General features: G+C 34.5%; 1 protein-coding gene across 11 annotated transcripts in view; it reads right to left on the bottom strand.

The window, feature by feature from the left end:
• BCAS3 (BCAS3 microtubule associated cell migration factor) overlaps positions 1-20,234 on the bottom strand; it is a 591,271-nt gene that overhangs the window by 454,028 nt on the left and 117,009 nt on the right. For all 11 annotated transcript variants that reach the window (XR_013354264.1, XR_013354262.1, XR_013354263.1 and 8 more), the window contains exon 8: positions 2,184-2,291. Coding sequence is in view for 8 of the 11 variants with exons in the window: in XM_077852358.1 (XP_077708484.1) it covers positions 2,184-2,291 (108 nt within the window). In the remaining 3 variants the exon portion in view is untranslated. The remainder of the gene's footprint in view (positions 1-2,183; positions 2,292-20,234) is intronic.

Genomic DNA, 20,234 nt, shown 5'->3' with positions numbered 1-20,234 from the left:
CTGTGCCATACAGCTGATCTGCCAAACCAACTACAGAATTAACCAGGGAAAGACCTGGTGAATCAGGTTTGACATTTTATAAAGCAAAAGCTAAGCAGTATCCTGAAACCCACAGTATGGCTTTTCTTCTAACTCTTACCACATCTGAATTCGTGCAACCTCTAAGTGAAAAATCAATTTCTAAAAATTACATAAATCAACAGATTTTTTTTGTTTTTGAACATATCTTCATTTTTCTTAAAAAAAGGAGAGAATATGAACCTTTGCTACATCAACCAAATATCCAGAGAATTTCATAATCGCTTTTCATTAATGACATCTCATATTCATAAATCACTTTTGTCTGCTTTTACTCCTACTCACAAGTTTCACAATCACTACTTATGACTATGAAAAGATTAACTGAATTAATTTTCAAGTTAATTTATATCTGTTAAAATAGTAAATGTGCTCATTACTTCACGGCTAAAATTAAAAGTAATAAACACAAAAATATTTGTTATAAGAAAAGTTGGCCTAGGGATCCCTGGGTGGCGCAGCGGTGTGGCACCTGCCTTTGGCCCAGGGCGCGATCCTGGAGACCCGGGATCGAATCCCACATCGGGCTCCCGGTGCATGGAGCCTGCTTCTCCCTCTGCCTGTGTCTCTGCCTCTCTCTCTCTCTGTGACTATCATAAATAAATAAAAATTAAAAAAAAAAAAAGAAAAGTTGGCCTAACTGTATCATCCAGAATCACAGTACTTGGAACAAATGCAGATTTACTATAAGAGTTTAAAAAAATAATGCAAGAAATGCTTTTTTAAACTGTACTGTGTTTTTTCTATTTTCTAGTATATTTGTGTATTTGTAATACAAGTAAATTGGGATGTAAAAATCTTATTTGTACTTAACCTCCCTTTTCAAGTGTATTCAAGTCTCCGTTTGGCTAAAAATGCAAGTAATCTATTTTCTGAGAGCACAAAGGACACTTGAAGAAGAGCTTACATTATATTTTCCCAGGTTAAATATATTACCCACTGGATCCATCCATTCAATAATGTTGATTTTGAATAATTTGATGTGTCATTGGATAATTACATTATCCCAGCAATAATATTTCTGTTTCCTATAATTTTAGTTCAATATTACTTGAAATATAAATATGCATAATAATTAGATCTTCACTATGAACTGCACACTATCACTGAACAGCTTTTCTTTGTCCTATTTCATGTTTTTGTACTTGAATTCGAATACTTTTATCATTAGTATCAAAGCCCACATGTTCTTTTAGTTTATATTTGTCAGGTATGTCTTTACCTTTCTGAGTCACTCTTTGAATCCCTTTAAAATCTAACCAGAGAGTCTTTTATTACAAAATTTATTTTATATTGACACACCATAAATTATTGTGTTTTCCATGTTCCATGTGTTTGCTTTTTGATAAGATGTAAGATTTACAGTTTCCATCCATGACCTCGATCAAGACATTTACCACTGTAGGGCTGTAGTTTTTTCTCAAATATAAAAGGAAATGTTGGGGGGGTTTTTTGGAACAGAAGATTCCTAAAGCCCCTTCCTCCCCTAACGTTCAGTGGCTATAAATTAATTCTTCATTATCATTAGGTCAGGTTCAACCCAGATACAAGTATTTTCCTAGAGATTTCAACAAAACACATTTTAAGAAAGAAAAATCTATCTAGTCCAGGTTTTATCTTTACTATGAAATATAAAGAAATAACAATATTTAAAAGCCATTTTTATTGTTCAGAATATGCTTTGTTTTGATGAATGCTAACAGGAAAGTTATAGTTCGTATCATACCACAGAAGCACATACATTCTATATATTAAAAAGTTACGTTATACATGCAAAAAAGTTCCACAAAGCAATACTTAACCTTTGTACATTTGCTCAGATACCTTTTATTCTTTTCCATTTCTGTTTTTATTTATTTTTTTTTCCATTTCTGTTTTTAAATGGTAGTATGACTCACTAAACTTAATTCACTATTAATGGGTCAAGACTAGAAGTTTGAAAACATTAATTCAGAAACTTAACAGCTACTACATCTGGCAGAATTGAGAGGTATTTTGTGACTTCTTTAAAAAAATAAGTCAAAGACGGTGAATAATACTAGTAGAGCTCTATATGCCCAGGAGGTACCTTACCTTAAACAAGAAACACATTAAGAAATGCTTACCGCTTGTTGCAGTGGAGATCATAGATAGGTGTTTTAAACTGAATAGACTTGACCATCTCCCCAGTACGAAGTGAATATAGATCTACACAACAGTAAGGTGGACTAGTGCTAAAAAAAAAAAAAAAAAAAAGACAAAAACCATTATTTTTTAAAACATGGAAGGGCCAGTAAACTCTGCATTTTCTTCTTCTTTTTAAAGATTTTATTTATTTATTTGACAGAGAGAGAGAGAGAGCACAAGCAGGGGGAGCAGCAGAGGCAGAGGGCAGTAAGCTCCCTGCTGAGCAAGGAGCCCAAAGCAGGGCTCGATCCCATGGGATCATGACCTGAGCCGAAGGCAGGCACTTAATTGACTGAACCACCCAGGCGCCCCTACATTTTCTTATTAATATGATTGTAAAACCCCTAATTAGCATAATATAAGGAAATTGATTTGAACTATTAAAAAATCATACTATATCCCAATCAACTCATTTCAGAAATGTAAAATTAGGGAAAAAGAAAATGAAACTCACCAAAATATTACTATAGAAAAGAAAAATCATAAGATTATCTTAATAAATGCAGAAGTATTTGATAAAATTAAAAACTTATTCATGACAAACATATCATTAATCTAATACTGTAATAAATAAAATAAAAACTATCAATCATATATAATGGCAAAACACTGAAAATCTTTAAAATCAGGAACTAGACAAGAATATTCATTATTGAACCATATCTACTCAACATAATATGGAAGGTCCTGTACATAAGGCAAGAAAAGAATTACTACAAGGAAGAAATAAAGCTGTCATTATACTGGCTAAGAACTTGACTGTAGAAGTATAAAACTCAATAATACAAATCTGTATGTCAAAATATACATAAAGACAACCCCACAATAGGGGGCACCTGGCTGGTTCGGTTGGTTAAGCATCTGCCTTAGGCTCAGGTCATCAATCCCAGAGTCCTGAGATTGAGCCACGTGTAATCCCTATAGTCAGGCTCCCTGTCTGCTTCTCCCTCTGCCCCTCCCCCTGCTCATGCTTGCACATTCTCACTCCTTCTCTGAAATAAATAAAATCTTATAAAAAAAAAAAGAAAGACAACCCTACAATAAAGATGAACCATTAATATATGCATTCTTAACATGGACTGTTAATTAATATAGTAATTTATCTCAATACATAAATACAATACAATAAATAAATATTGTATTTATCTAATACAATAGCACCTGTATTTTTATAAATTAAGCACAAGCTATTATAAAGTAAAAATTTAAAATATATGTTGAATAAATGAATATACTGAATACCTCAGATTCAGTAAGATTTTGACATATTTACACAAAAAGAAAAGCAAGGCAAATACATTGAAGTATATAACACAGTCTGACAGACTTTCTAAACTTACACAGTTCTACCCTAATAAAAAATCCACCAGAATGAGACCTCATTCTACAATGTATATAAATATACATCCACATGATCAAACTTATACTGGAAAGGATAGTAATTAAGACACTGGTTCTCCACGCTAGAACAGAGAGAGATTGATGTTTCCACCTTAACAAAGTAGGAAAAGAAAAGCAAGTTAAATCTAATAAAGTACAATGGGGGAATTAATAATATGATAAGAAGCCAATGAAATGAAACTAGAGTAAGCAAAAGAAAAAAAAATCTATGGAACTAAAAGCTAGTTTTCTGAAATCAATCTATAAAGAAATAATCTGAATATCCCAGTGTCTATATAAAAGAAATTGACCTCATAATTTAAAACTTCTTACAGTGAAATCCTCAAAAATGGCTTCATTTTGAAAATTCTATCAATTATTTAAACAAAAATGTTTAGATATCATACTAAATAAAAACTTTAAAAAAAACAGTAAAAATAGAACTATCATATGATCCAGCAATTCCACCTCTGGGTACTTAACAACAACAATAAAAAAGACTCACTCAAAAATACACACTGTGCACTGCCATGTTCATTGCAGCACTATTTATAACAGCCAAGACATGGAAGCAACCTGTGTCCATCAATGGATAAATGGATAGAGAAAATGTGATAGATACAGCTATAGATACACAATGTAATATTATCTAGGCATTTTTTTTAAAAAAGGAAATCTTGTCATTTGCGACATGAATAGAACTTTAGGGTATTATACTGAGGGAAGTAAGTCAGACAAAGACAAATAGTGTTATGATCTCACTTATATGTGTAATTTTAAAAAGCAAAAAAACCCTAAACTTATCAATACAGAGAACAGACTAGGAGTTGCCAAGATAGGGGTGTGCAAAATGGAAGAAGATGGCCAAAAGGAACAAACATCCAATTATAAGATTAACCAGTCCTGCAGATGTAATTTACAGCATGGCGACTATAGTTAACAATACCATATTATATATTTAAAAGTTGCTCAGAGAGTAGATCTTAAAAGTTCCCATCAAAAGAAAAAAATGGTAACTGTATGGTAATGAATGTTAACTAGACTTACTGTGGTGATCATTTTGCCATATATACAAATATCAAATCATTATATCATTTACCCGAAACTAATATAATGTCATATGGCAATTATATCTCGATTTAAGGGGAAAAAAGGTATTATGACACTAGTCTGAGCATAATAAGGTCAAGGGAACAGAACAGAGTCCATAAATAAACTCACACATACAGCCAAATGATTTTCATCAAAGGTACCATATAAGTAAGTGATGAAAGAACAGTTTTTGAACAAATGTTGCTTTTAAAAACTAGATATTTGCAAGGAAGGAATTAAATTTTCCCCTAAGTAATATAGAAAAATTAACTCAAAATAGATCACAGCATAAGAACATAAGAACTAAACATAAGAACCAAATAGCTTCTAGAAGAAAATTTAGATAAAATCTATTTCTTAAACAAGAAAAAGAAAGCATGAACAGACATAACTAACATAAAATTATCAAAATTATAAACAAGCAAGTCCCATACTGTGAGAAAATATTTTCAAAAGATGTATCTGACAACAGATTTGTATTCAGAAAAAGAACTCTTATTTTTCAATAACAATACGTACAACACATTTTTTTAATGGCCATAATATTTTTAAAGACACTTTACCAAGGAAGATATAGAGATAGCAACTGAGCACTTGAAAAGATCCTGAACACAGAAATGCAAGTTAAAACCACTATGGCAGTAAGGGATATCACTACACTCACTAGAATGGCTAAAACTTAAAGACTGGTAACATAAGAATGCAAACTAATTAAAACTGTTGCTGTTGGGAATGCAAAATAGTACAGTCACTTTGAAAAACAGTTTAGTGGCTTTTTTTTTCTTAAAGATTCATTTATTTATTTATTCATGAGAGACACAGAGAGAGAGGGGCAGAGACACAGGCAGAGGGAGAAGCAGGCTCCACGCGGGGAGCCTGACATGGGTCCCGAGTCTCCAGGATCACACCCCGGGCTGAAGGCAGAGCTAAATCACTGAGCCACCTGGCTGCCCCGTTTAGCAGCTTTTTATACATTAAACGTAGCCTACCATATATCATGTCTAGGTAATCTGTTATTCATAATAACAAAACACCTAAATGTAGACCAATAAATGAGTACATATATGGTGATTATTGAGGCAATGGAATATTATTCAGCAGTATTATAGAATGAGTTATCCATACAACAACATAAATGAATCTCAACATCATTATGAAGTGGAAAAAAGCCAGATACAAAGTCTACATACTTTATAGGTCCCTTTCAAGGAAAAGGTAGAAGCGCAAAACTATAATTATAGGAAGCAGAGCAGTGGTTGCCACAGGGCAGGGAAAGAGTTAAGTAAAGTGCTATGAAAAGATTTGGGGGGTGATGGAAACAGTGCTGTGTCTTGATTATGGAGGGTGCTTACGCAACTGTGTACAACTGTGTGGCAAAACTGGAGGTGGGGAAAAACCTAATAAAACCTGAACTTCAATCTCTCAAAATGACACAAGGCAAAAATTCTTTTCTTAATGTTCCCAACTAATTAATCCAGTCCTCTGCTGAGAAGCAATGAGTTAATAATGAATGAAATCTAACATTTTGCCAGACCAACTGGGAAGGAAAAACAGCTTGTCACCTTCAATTAGCAGCTCATTATAGCTACAGTACACTAGAAACATGAATTCTGATAATTTCACTGGCATCCATACAATGTCACAACTGAGATTCTTCTGCAGAAAACCTTTAATAGAAGTGGACAAAACAAATGCTATGAAGGCTCAATTTAGAGTTGACCAAACAAGATTTGGTAGAATTGAAAAATCTATTTATATACAGGAAAAAACGTATTCACTCTCTAACAGAAAAAGATAATTCTTTTAAAACAAGAGTTTTCAGAAAGTCATACATTCATAAAGGAGTCATGCTATTTGCCAATAACACAGTTGTGTACACGCCTGACATAGCCTTTTGTTCTCTATTTTCTTTCCTTTTAAAAGCCTTAACTATTTTCCTGCGACACAGCAAGACAATCTTAATTTTCCTCATGGATAGGCTGATGAGAAATCTTTCCATAACATCAGCAGTATGCATGCCCCATAACGAAAGGACACGTGTTAAACTAAAACTAAAGTATATAGACACGAAATAAGCTTTTACTTTGTACTCTAGTATACACCAGACCATTGCCACAAGAAAGTTGTATATAGAATGAGTCTTCATTAGATTTCTAGAACTCAAATGGTTCAACATTTTTACAGGTTTGCATCTGATATTTAAATATAAAGCTATGACTTAACTTTACAATAAACCTAATTAATGCTTTAAGAAAAAAGTTCCACATAGAAATGTTGAGAGCCAAATTTAAAATGTAACAACATAGTGCAAACAAACAGAAGCTGGAAAAAAAAAAAGCAGGAATGATGCAATTTTTATTAATAAATGGTTGGTTCAGAAACTCTAATTGTGGTCCCAGCATCTGTCTTTCTAATACATAGATATCAACATACATAGTGTAAAGTTACTTTTCAAGATAAATATAAAATAGAAATGAACACAACTGTCCTTAACTAACCTTCTCTTTAAGTAGTTTGTTTTATAGTGAGTAACCAAGAACAAAAGCTGAAAAATTTTGTATCAGAATGATCTGCTACCTAGTGTACCCATGACCTATATCCAGGAGGGAATTTTTTTTTTTAAGATTTTATTTATTTATTCATGATAGACAGAGAGACAGAGAGAGAGGCAAAGACACAGGCAGAGGAAGAAGCAGGCTCCATGCAAGGAGTCCGATATGGGACTCGATCCCAGGACTCCCAGGATCATGCCCTGGGCCAAAGGCAGGCGCTAAACTGCTGAGCCACCCAGGGATCCCCCCAGGAAGTAAATTATTAAGGTTTTATTAGGGAGGGAAAAGTCCTCCCACAGTCAATGTGATGATGGTATTTACATAGTTCATTCATTTCAGTGAAGTGCGTTGATGAGAACTATTTGAGAAGCAAATTTTTTTAAAAAGCTTCCATTACAGAAAATTCAATGCTTAGGGGCATCTAGGCGACTCAGCTGGTTAATCATCTTCCTCTGGCTCAGGTTGTGATTCCAGGGTCCTGGGATGGAGCTCTAAGTTGGGCTCCCTGCTCAGCAGGAAGCCTGCTTCTCTTTCTGTCCCTCCCTCCTACTCTGCTGTCTCTCACTCTCTCTCTCTTAAATAAATAAATAAAATCTTAAAAAAAAAAAGAAAGAAGAAAATGCAATGGTTAAATTAATCAGTAAGGAACTATAAAACAACAGATTTCTTAAAAGAAAAAATACTGAAAATATTATAAATATTTCCATCTAAATATCTTGTCTACTCCAGTATTTCTTAGTTTCTCTGTAATACTATTCAACACATTAAAAAATATTGCCAATATAAATATACTTATTTTTAGAGCAGTTTGTTTCAAGCAAAATTGAGTAGAAGATATAAAGATTTTCCATATAATCTTCCCATCATTCATGCACAGACTACCCTTTACCAACATCCCCCATCAGAATAAGATGTTTACTATAAATGATGAACCTACAATGACATATAATCACCCAAAGTCCACAGCTTACTCTTGGTATTGTACATTCTATGGTTTTAGACAAATTTATAATGACATATCTAATATTATACTACCATGAAAAACAGACTCACTACCCTAAAATTCCTGTACGCTTTGCCTATTCATCTCTCCCTCAACCCCCCTGGAAAACACTAATCTTTTTACTATCTCCATAGTTTTGCCTTTCCTAGAAAGTAGAGTTAAAATTATAGAGGATGTAGCCTTTACAGACTGACTTCTTTCGCTTAGTAATGTGCATTTGACACTGTTCTCCATTTCTTTTTCTGGCTTGATAGCTCATTTCAGTCCTGATTAACATTCCATTACCTGGATGTACCACAGTTTCTTTATCCATTCATCTGCCGAAGGATATCTTGATTGTTCCATGTTCTAGCAATTATAAATAAAACTAATATAAACATCTGTGTGCGCTATTTTGTGCAAATATAAATCTCCAACTCCTTTGGGTAAATACCAAGCAAAGTAATTTCATGGATCATATCATATGGCAAGAGTTTAGCTTTGTATGAAATTGCCAAACTATCAACGTGGTTTTGTTATTTTGCATTCCTACTAGAAATGAATGAGAGCTCCTGTTGCTCACTATCTTACCAGCATTTGTTGTTGTTAGTTTTCTGGATTTTGGCTATTCTAATAAGTGTGAAACAGCATCTCATTGTTGTTTTAATTTGAATTTCCCTGATGATATAAGATATGGAGCATTTTTTAAAAAGATTTTATTTATTTATTCATGAGACACACAGAGAGAGAGAGGCAGAGACACAGGCAGAGGGAGAAGTAGGCTCCATGCAGGGAGCCTGACGTGGGACTCGATCCTAGGTCTCCAGAATCAGGCCCTGGGCTGAAGGTGGCGCTAAACCGCTGAGCCACCAGGGCTGCCCCTAGAGCATATTTTCATATGTTCATTTGACAACTATATATTATGTTTGAGGTAAGATCTTTTGCCCAATTTTTAATCAGGTTTTTCATTTTCTTATTGTTGGGTTTTAAGAGGTCTCTATATATTTTGGAAACTATCCTTTATCAGGTATGTATTTTTCTATAGAGCTACCCTACGACAGAGCAATTGCACTCCTGGGTATTTACCCCAAAGACAGAGATGCAGTGAAACACTGGGACACCTGCCCCCCCCCCCAATGTTTATAGCAGCAATGTCCACAATACCCAAACCGTGGAAGAAGCCTCGATGTCCATCGACAGATGAATGGATAAGAAAGACATGGTTAAAAAAAAAAAAAATAAGAAGACATGGTGTGTGTGTATATATATATATATATATACACACACACACACACACACACACAATGGAATATTATTCAGCCATTAAAAGGACAAATACCTACCATTTGCTTAGATATATATATATATATATATATATATATATATATATATATAGAAGAGGATAAGGGATAAAATGGAAAACAGCAGATAAAAAGAACTGAACATAGATTCAATTTATAAAAATATATAGTATTGAGGAAATTCTGCCTCAAGACTGTAGCATCAGGGGATCCCTGGGTGGCTCAGCGGTTTCGCGCCTGCCTTTGGCCCAGGGTGCGATCCTGGAGTCCCGGGATCGGGTCCCGCGTCGGGCTCCGGGCATGGCACCTGCTTCTCTCTCTGCCTGTGTCTCTGCCTCTCTCTCTCTATGTCTATTATAAATAAATAAAAATAAATATTAAAAAAAAAAGACTGTAGCATCAACCCTACCTGATAGTTTCCAGCCTGCCAGCTTACCTTATTCCTTACCTGTGAGTGCTCACAATCAGGTAAGCCAATTCTTTTACATGAAAAATCAGACTGAATTATTATATTGTACAAAAACTAATATAACACTGTATACTAGAATTAAAATAATTTTTTAAAAAAAGAAAACTCCAGAAACAAAATTTAAATTAAAAAGCAATAAAATAAATAAAAAATAAAAATGAAATGAAAAAGAAAGAAAAAAACATGTGTGTGGGTGTGGGTGTGTACCCCACTGTATGGGGTAATCAAGAATATAATACACATGCCCAGAGCCAGATGCTTGCTCAAAAAAAATTGCAAGGACACAATTTGCATCTCTGGCTAAGTCTTTGACTCTGCAACAAGCTGGAGATGAAGGCTAAGGAAGTGTTACAGATGCTATCACTACACACTCAAGGACCATCCCAGCTCAGTACAAATATGCAAATCTTATTTATATTTTTCTTGTTTGTGTCTGCCATTTAAGCAAATCTCTGTCAGATCACTGTCCAATTGCCAGAAACAGAGGTTTCAGTAATCATGTAAGACAGACATAGTCTTTACAAAAAGAGTTTAGAAAAAGCCACTAAACAATGGTTGGATGCAGGTCAAAACAGCATACTCCAGAGAGGAGAACAATCTGATGTTTGGAGTTGCAAATTACATTATTCAAATGCCCACTGTTCAACAAAAAATTACAAGGCACACAAAGAACCAGGAAAGTAAAGTATAGCCTATTCATAGAAACAAACTGACAGAAACTAACACTGAGGAAACCCAGACATTGTACTTAGTATGCAAAGAATATATATCAATTGACTTAAATATCATGCTCAAAGAGCTAAAAGAAAATACAGAGAGGAAGATAAACTACAAACTGAGAACATCAATAAAGATCTAGGAATTACAAAACAGAAACCACATAGAAATAATGAAACTGAAAAATACAATAATGAAAATGGAAAACACACTAAAGGTTTCAGAAGTGTATCTGAATATCAGAATAGGCAGAAGATAGAATGTGCAAACTTGAAAATAAGACAACTGAAATTACACATCAGAGGAAAATTAAAAAAGAATGAAGAAAAATAAACACAGCTTATGAGCAACATTACAAATCAACTAAACAGGGATCCCTGGGTGGCGCAGCGGTTTGGCACCTGCCTTTGGCCCAGGGCGCAATCTTGGAGACCCGGGATCGAATCCCACGTCGGGCTCCCGGTGCATGGAGCCTGCTTCTGCCTCTGCCTATGTCTCTGCCTCTCTCTCTCTCTCTCTCTCTCTCTCTCTCTGTGTGTGTGACTATCATAAATAAATAAAAATTTTAAAAAGAAAGTAAAAAAAAAAATCAACTAAACATAACCAACTTATAGAAGACTCCACTCAACAGAATACTCATTCTTCTGAAGTGTACATGGAACATTCTACAGGATATACCATATGTTAGCCACATAACAAGTCTCAATAAATTTAAAAACAATGAAAACAAGCTTTCTAACCAAAGTGGAGTGAAATTGTTAATCAAAACCAGAAGGAAAACTGGAAATTCACAAATATGTTGAATTAAACAATAACCTCTTAAATAATCACTGGGCCACAAATATGTGGAATTAAATAATAAACTCCTTAACAATCAGCACCATATTAATGGAATGTGGGGTAGGGGGGATACATGATTATCTCAACTGATACAGAAAAAGCATTTCCCAAAATTCAACATCCTTTCATGATAAAAACATATAAGAAACTAGCAATAAAAGGAAATTTCCAAATATGATAAAGGGCATTTATGAAACACCCATAGCTAACATTATACTCAATGGCAAAAGACTGAATGTCTTCCCCCTAAGATCAGGAAAAAGAAAAGGATATCCACTTTTAACACTGCTATTCAACATTGTATTGAAAGACCTAGCAAAAGCAATTAGGCAAGAAAAAGAAATAGAAAGCTTCTAAATTGGAAAAGAAGTTTTACTAACTAACTCTATTCACAGGCAACAACATGATCAAATATATTTTTAAAAGTCCCAAAGAATCCACAAAATAATACTAGAACTAGAATAAATTGAGGAAAGTTGCAGGGTACAAGATCAACACATAAAACAGTAATTATCAATCACAAAAAGAGAAATTAAGGAAGCAATTTCATTAACAAGAACAATGCAATCTCTATCAAAATTCCAATTTCTGCCCCTTTTTTACAGAAATGAAAAGCAAACCTAATTCCTAAATGGAATTGCAAAAGGCTCATAATAGCCTAACAGTACTGAAAAAGAACAAACTTGGCAGATTCACATTTCCCAACTGCAAACTTACAACAAAGCAATTTTAATCAAAACACTGTGATACTGACATAACATCAAATATATAAATGAATGGAATTCAGATTCCAGAAATAAACACATACCTCTATGAACAATTCGTTTTCAAAAAAGTTGCCAAATCTATTCAATGGGGGGGGGGGAAAGAGTATCTTCAAGAAGTGGTGCTGGGTAAACTGAAAGCTCACATGCAAAAGAATGAAGTAGGACTCTATCTTATATCATATGTAAAAATTAACTCAAAATGGATTAAAGGCTTAAATATAAGATCTAAAACTGTAAAATTCTTAGAAGGAAATATAGAGAAATCTTCAGGACCCTGAATTTGGCAGTATTCTTAGATATGACACCAAAAGTACAAGCAACAAAAGAAAAAATACATAAATTGGATTATATCAATATTGGAAACTTCTGTGCATCAAAGGGCATTATCAAGAAAGTGAAAAGATTGGGAGAAGATATTTGCAAATGACATATCAGATAAAGGGCTAATTTCTAAAATCTATAAAGAACTTATTAAATTCAACACCCAAAACCCATAAAATCCAATCAAGAAGTGGGCAAAAGACACATTTCTCCAAAGAAGACATACAAACGGCCAACAGACACATGAAAAAATGCTCAACATCACTCATCAACAGGGAAATACAAATCAAAACCACAATGAGATACCACCCCACACTGTCAGAATGGCTAAAATTAGCAACTCAGGAAACAACAGTTGTTGACATGTATGCATAGAAATGGCGACCCTCTTATACTGTTGGTGGGAATGCAAACCGGTATAGCCACTCTGGAAAACAGTATGGAGGTTCCTCAAAAAGTTAAAAATAGAATTACCCTACAACCCAGCAACTACACTACTATTTATCCAAAAGACACAAAAATAGTCATTTGAAGGGGCACAGGCCCCCCCAGTGTTTACAGCAGCAATGTCCACAATTGCCAAAATATGGAAAGAACCCAGATGTCTATCGACAGATGAATGAAGATGTACCATATATATGTATACACATAACAAGTACATATGTATACACATACACACACACACACACACACACACACACATACACACATACACACACACAATAGACTATTGCTCAGCCTTAAAAAAAGAATGGAATCTTGCCATTTGCAATGATGTGGCTAGAACTAGAGTGTATTATGTTTAGTGAAACAAGTCAGAGAAAGACAAATACCATATGATTTCACTCATATGTGGAATTTAAGAAACAAAACAGAGAACATAAGGGAAGGGAAAGAAAAATAAGATAAAAACAGAAAGATAAGCAAACCATAAGAGACTCTTAACACTAAGGAACAAACTGAGGGTTGCTGGAGGTGAGGTGAGTAGGCAGTTGGGATAACTGGGTGATGGGTATTAAGGAGGGCACAAGATGTAATGAACACTTGGTGCTATATGCAACTGATGAATCATTAAACTCTACCCTGAAACTAATAATACACTATATGTTAACTAAGCTGAATTTAAATTTTTTTAAAAAAATGAAAAGACTACCTGAAAAAAGAGACAATATTTGCAAATCAGGGATAAGATAAAGGTCTAGTATCCAGAATATATTCAATTCTTACTATTCAATAAGATGACAAACAACCTGTATTTACACAAGGGCAAAAGATACGATTAGACATTTCTCCAAGAAAAACAGAGATACGGCCAAAAAACATATGAAAAGATGCAGAACATCATTAATTACTAGGGAAATGCAAATCAAAGCCACAATGAGATACCACTTCCCACCCACTAGGTTGGTCATAGTAAAACAACTGAAAAAAAGCAAGCATTAGCAAGGACGTAGAGAAAGTGAAACCCTGCTCCATTGCTGGTGGGAATGTAAAATAGTACAGTTTCTGTGGAAAACAGTTTGATGGCTCTTTAAAAAGCTAGACACAGAACTGCCATAGGACCCAGTAATTCTGCTCCAAGGTGTATATCCATAAGAAATGAAAGCATATGTCCACAAAAACATATACATGAACATTCATATCAACATTATTCATAACCACCACAAAGTACCAAAAAAGCCATACATCCCTTACTGATGAAAGCATAAACAAATTGCGGTATACACATATGATCTAATATTATATAGCCTTAAATGGAATGAAGTTCCAATTATATGACATTCTGGAAAAGGCAAATTTATGAAGACAGTAAAAAGATCAGTGCTTGCCAGAAGCTGAGGGAAGAAGGGATAAATAGGCAGAGCATAGAGAGGATTTTTAGGGCAGTGAAAATACTCTGCTTGATACAATAATGATAGGTACATGCCATTTTCCAGTCTGAGAAACACAGACTAGAAATAATATTATTAAACAAGACAGTCAATGGGGGCATCTTTGTGTATATATTCAACCATATTGACAGAAAAAGTTGATAAATAAGTAGAAAGGAAAAACTTAACCTAGAGGATGGAACCTTGGGACAAAACGACATTTCAAAAACATTACAATATTTTTATGCTCATTAAAATTATTTATTTTCAAGTTTCCAATATATTGTGATCTTGTTCAAGCCACTAATGACATTATCATTCATTTTTAATGCCCTCACTATGTGCCTAGAATATAATATACTGTCAGTAAATATTTTTGAAGGAGTAATCAGAATGGATGAAGGAAACAAGATGTTCAAAAACAGAGTGTAATGAGCAGTACCCATAATTAGGGACTATAAGCATGGGGATTTGCGATCTATTTCATTGTACCACACTCAACGGTTACAGACTTAAAAATCTATCTATTTTGCCAGAGTAATCTTCCTAAACAATACCTCTAATCATTTATTCCTGTTTTAGAAACTATTAAAGACATCTCCTTGTCATAAAGCTCCGCCCTTCATCTAAGCAAATAAAGCCCTCTATGACACAGACTCAATTCTTTTAAAATATTTATTTGACACTCTCTTCTTTCAACTTGTACTCCAGCCCATGCGCCATTAGTATCTTCTTTACTAATGGTCCTTATCTACCTGGCTCTCTTCCATTCCCATCTTTACACACCTAAGTCTCAAAAATTCTTCAGACTGACTACAATGGCATCCTCCTAGCTTGAAGTACTTGCTTCTTTCTTTGAAATCTCAGGATACTTTTACCCACAGGTCAATTTAAAGATCTCCCAGACATAATCAACTTAATAAGAAATGACCAATTAACCATTCCATGAGTGATTGGCAGTCTTAAAAGGCCATGCTCTTTACTATAAAGGCCCTCCCCTTATATGACCAGAGAAGTATCTGACATAAGGACAAGCAACATATGGGTACGTGTAAATTATAAAACTGTATCCATATATAGATATACCACAACACCTTAAAAAGGAAAAAAAGAAAAAATATTCGGAGAACAGAGGATTATAGGTGATATAATCAGTGTATCCTAATACCTCACCTATCATATATTTAAAATAGTTAAAGAGCAATAAAATAATAGAGCAATATGGAAGTACACAATGAACAAAAAATGAAGTGTCAAAATTAGGCATTATTCTCAAAATTATGGAAGAGAATCATTGCTTTTTATTTTTTACTAATTTATTCATTTGATAAATTTAGTTATCTCTGTGCTAGGTAATCTGAACAAAACAGGCCAAAGTTCTTTCCCTCACTGAGCATATTCCAGTAGATGAAGACAAATATAAACACATAAATAAATAAAATAGGGCTGCCTAGATGTCTCAGTCAGTTAGGTACCTGCCTTCAGCTCAGGTCATGATTCCAGAGTCCTGGAATGGAGTCCCAAGTTGGACTCTCTGCTCAGCAGGGAGCCTGCTTCTCCCTCTCCCTATCCCTCTCCTGCTCTCCCTGCTTGTGCACTCTCTCTCTCTGTCAAATAAATAAAAATATTTTTAAAATTTTTAAAAAATAAGTGAAATAAGCCAAATGATAAGTGTTGATGAATAGTATGAATAAAGCAGGTTAAAAGAATAAGTGCAGGGGAGGAAAGAATATGCATCACTGTCCAAACAGTCTTACGAGGATTAGACAGGAAGAATTAGAAATGACCCAAGGGTACTGGTTTCTTCTGATGACTATTATGAACCTGTAAAAAGGGCACAATCTGTCATGATGGTCACAAGGTCACAACCGTGTGGCTAAGACTGTAGAGAGAAGAGCAAGAGAGCACATCTCTTCTGGATTATGGAGATGGGATCTCCTCTTAACTTCACTGAACAATGATACAGACACTAGGGAAATAGGAATTACATATTTTAAGCCAATTTTTTTAAAAAATGAATACTATATAAAACAAAGCAATCAAAAAAGGCACATAAAAATTAACAAAATTAAGAGAATATAAAAATCAAAGTAGGGGAGTATTACTAGGAAATTTTGTATTTTAAAAGAAAGCCAGGCTGTAGGGCAGCCTTGGTGGCACAGCGGTTTGGCGCCGCCTGCAGCCTGGGGTGTGATCCTGGAGACCTGGGATCGAGTCCCACGTCGGGCTCTCTGTATGATGCCTGCTCCTCCCTCTGCCTGTGTCTCTGCCTCTCTCTCTCTCTCTCTCTGTGTCTATGAATAAATAAATAAAATCTTGAAAGGAAGAAAGAAAGAAAGCAAGCAAGCAAGCCAGGCTGTAGATATAGAGGAATTTATTTTCAATATAATGGTGGAATGCAAGGAGATAAAAGAGCAAGCCCAGAAACTGGACACCAAAGTAGGAATAAAAAAGATGGAGGAGAAGAGGACACTATATATCAATATAAATACAGAAAAGTGGAGGAAGAAACTATATCCTACCATGAGAAGTCACAGAGAAGCCCTAATCCATAGGGTATGTAGAATATTGGGAAGTAGAGAAAAAAGGGCTTTAAGAAGCAGCTATGGTCAGGATTCTAAATCCTGAAAAAACTGCTTTAACACACTATTTTCTATCATCATATAGGCAGGTGGCATCTTGGCCCCAGAAGTTAGCACCACAGTAATTGGGGCCAATATCACTACATGTGATATGTTATGAAGTAGCATTCTTACATTATTAATGATTACAAGATTCCTAATAAATTACCAAATAATGTATGGCTGTCCACTACCAACAAACTGAAATTCCACTGCAATTAAAAAGGGAGGTGGGTGGGGGGATGGGTTAAATAGATGACGGGGATTAAGGAGTGCACTTGGAACGAGCAATGGGTATTGTATTTAAGTGCTGATTCACTAAATTCTATACCTGAAACTAGTATTATTCTGTATGTTAACTAACTGGAATTTACCAGAAAAACTCAAAAAGAAAGATCTCCTATTTTTAAAGGTTATTATTCAATGACCTATGGCTAAATTGTGGTAGGATTTACTTATCACCTGCTTCTATTAATAAGTCATATTGATCAAAGAACTAGTTCTAAAGTAGAAAAGTTGAGAAGAAAAATAAGAAAAATGTTTAAAAAATAAAAAATACAGTGAAAAATCTAGAAGTCACTGGAATTTGTTTTATGTTTTATAATTATTTTAAAATAAAGATAACTGAAGCAAACAAACATAAAGAAGAGTGTAGGGATGCTTGAGTGGCTCAGGGGTTGGGCATCTGCCTTTGTTTGGCTCAGGGCGTGATCCTGGACTCCTGGGATCAAGTCCTGCATTGGGCTCCCTGCATGGAGCCTGCTTCTCAACCTCTGTCTGTGTCTCTGCTTCTCTCTCTGTGTGTCTCTCATAAATAAAAAATAAATAATAAAATAAAATAAAATAACATAAAAGGAAAGAAAAGAAAAAGAAAAGTGTAAGGTTTGGTGAATTCTAAGATGAACATCTAGAATTTTCACAAGGTAGATACACATATATAACCCTACATAGACAGGAAAATACACTTCCAGTATCTCAGGAATGTTTCTTATGCCTCCAACCATTACTAGTCCCATCCTCTCAAAGCTCATCACTATAATCTTTCCTTGGTGGCCTGATTAAGTACTTAAGATGCCATGTGGGAGAAGCCCAGGAACTACAGCCAGCCTCCAGCACATGGTCAACAGTACATCAGAGCCCTCAATCTTAAGTCCACAAAGAAATGAACCTGAGTAAATTGAACAGTGGGTTCTCTCCCAGTCAAGATGGCAGATAAAAATCTAATTCTCCTGACACCTTAACAACAGCCTTTTAAGACTCTAAGTTAGGACCCATTTAATTGTGCCTGGACTGCCAACCCATAGAAACTATGTCATAATAAATGTGTGTTGTCCTAAGACATTAAGTCTGTTATTATTTCTTACACAGCAATAGATAACCATTGTAGACTTTCTCCCTCTTTTGCACAAATTGATCACTAGATATAGTACAATCCCAATCAAAGAATAGTTGGATTTTTTTTCTAACTGGAATTTAATTAAATAAAAGCTTAGAAAGCAAAAAAAGACCAGTAGGATTTTTAAGTTAGTTAGTTTTAAAGGTTTTTTATTTACTTATTCATGAGAGACACACAGAGAGGGGGCGGGGAGAGAGAGAGAGGGAGAGAGAGAGAGAAGCAGAGACACAGGCAGAGGGAGAAGCAGGCTCCATGCAGGACTCAATCCCGGAATTCTGGGATCATGCCCTGAGCCAAAGGCAGCCGCTCAACCACTGAGGCACCCAGGCGTCCCAAGATTTTTATTTATTTGAGAGAGAGTGAGAAAGGGAGAGAGAGAAAAACAGGCTCCCCATTGAATAGGGAGCCCCAACTCTGGGCTCAATCCCAGGACCCTGAGATCATGACCTGAGCCAAAGGCAGGAGCTTAACCAAATAAGCCACCCAGGTGCTCCAATAACAGTAGGATTTTTAATGGAAATATAAAAGCTTAAATCCTTTTGCCATTGTACTACTTCAAAATAACATCAAGTTGTCTTTTCACATACTGCATTTGAAAACTAAATTTCAGCAATGTAACTAGAGATTTCTATCAAAAATATTTTAGTTTTATTTTTATTTTATTTATTTTTTAGTTTATTTGTATTTAGTTTTAAATTTATTTAAATTCTATTTAGTTAACATATAGTATAGTACACTATTAGTTTCATGGGTAGAATTTAATGATTCATCAGGTGCATATAATATAAGCCCCATCCCCTCACCCATCTCCTCTCCAACAACCCTCAGTTTGTTTTCCAGAGTTACGAGTCTCTTAAATTTTGAGTCTCAGAATCTACTCTCAATTTTAAAACAATACGTTTTTTGTTTATTTTCATGTATTTTATTAGAATCAGTCATTTCTTAACCATGAACAACATTTTCAAAATAGTTTTTTTGTAATGCACTACAATGAGCATAATGTTAAAGCAATGTGAAGTATGGCTTTTATGATTTGAAAATTCTAAACATTAATACCATTTTCCTTTACAAAGACTTTTATTATTTTTATTCATGATATTTAACAGATTGAACCAAAATTAGGAAAAGCGGAACAAAGTATTTGAGAAAGTGACATTTTCCAAGAATGTGCATGTATAAAGTGAAACACAAAATAGCAAAGACATTTTAAATCTACCACAAATTGCAAGAAGCATGGAAACACTTATTTTTAAATGGGAAAAAGCTGCACAGCCTTCAACATGTGTTACTGAATCTAATCCTTTAAATATAAGAGGAAAATTTTTGATAGTATTACATTATTTGTATTCTTATTCAGCTCCTAAAGAACAAAAGCCAGTTGGTCACATTTTTTATTAAGTAATTAAAAAGAAAAGCAAAGAAATGGAAACTTAACCATATTAAAAGCTAAATTTGTGATTAGCCTAGTTAATAATAACATTTTTCTTCTGTAAAGTGCTGAATAAACACTGGGTAATTAAACCTTCCAACACTCCCATAAGTTGAGAAAGTGGTATTAATAATGCTTTTACATGGGGAGGTAATCATACAGGAAGAATACTATCTCCACATGAAAATAGGAGGTAAAGTTAGATTAGGGTTAGAATCAGATTTTCTTCAATAGGAATCCTGATTTCACATA

The sequence above is a fragment of the Canis aureus genome, chromosome 16 (assembly GCF_053574225.1).
Source record: "Canis aureus isolate CA01 chromosome 16, VMU_Caureus_v.1.0, whole genome shotgun sequence".
NCBI lineage: Eukaryota > Metazoa > Chordata > Mammalia > Carnivora > Canidae > Canis > Canis aureus.
This window is presented reverse-complemented; position numbering and strand designations above follow the sequence as displayed.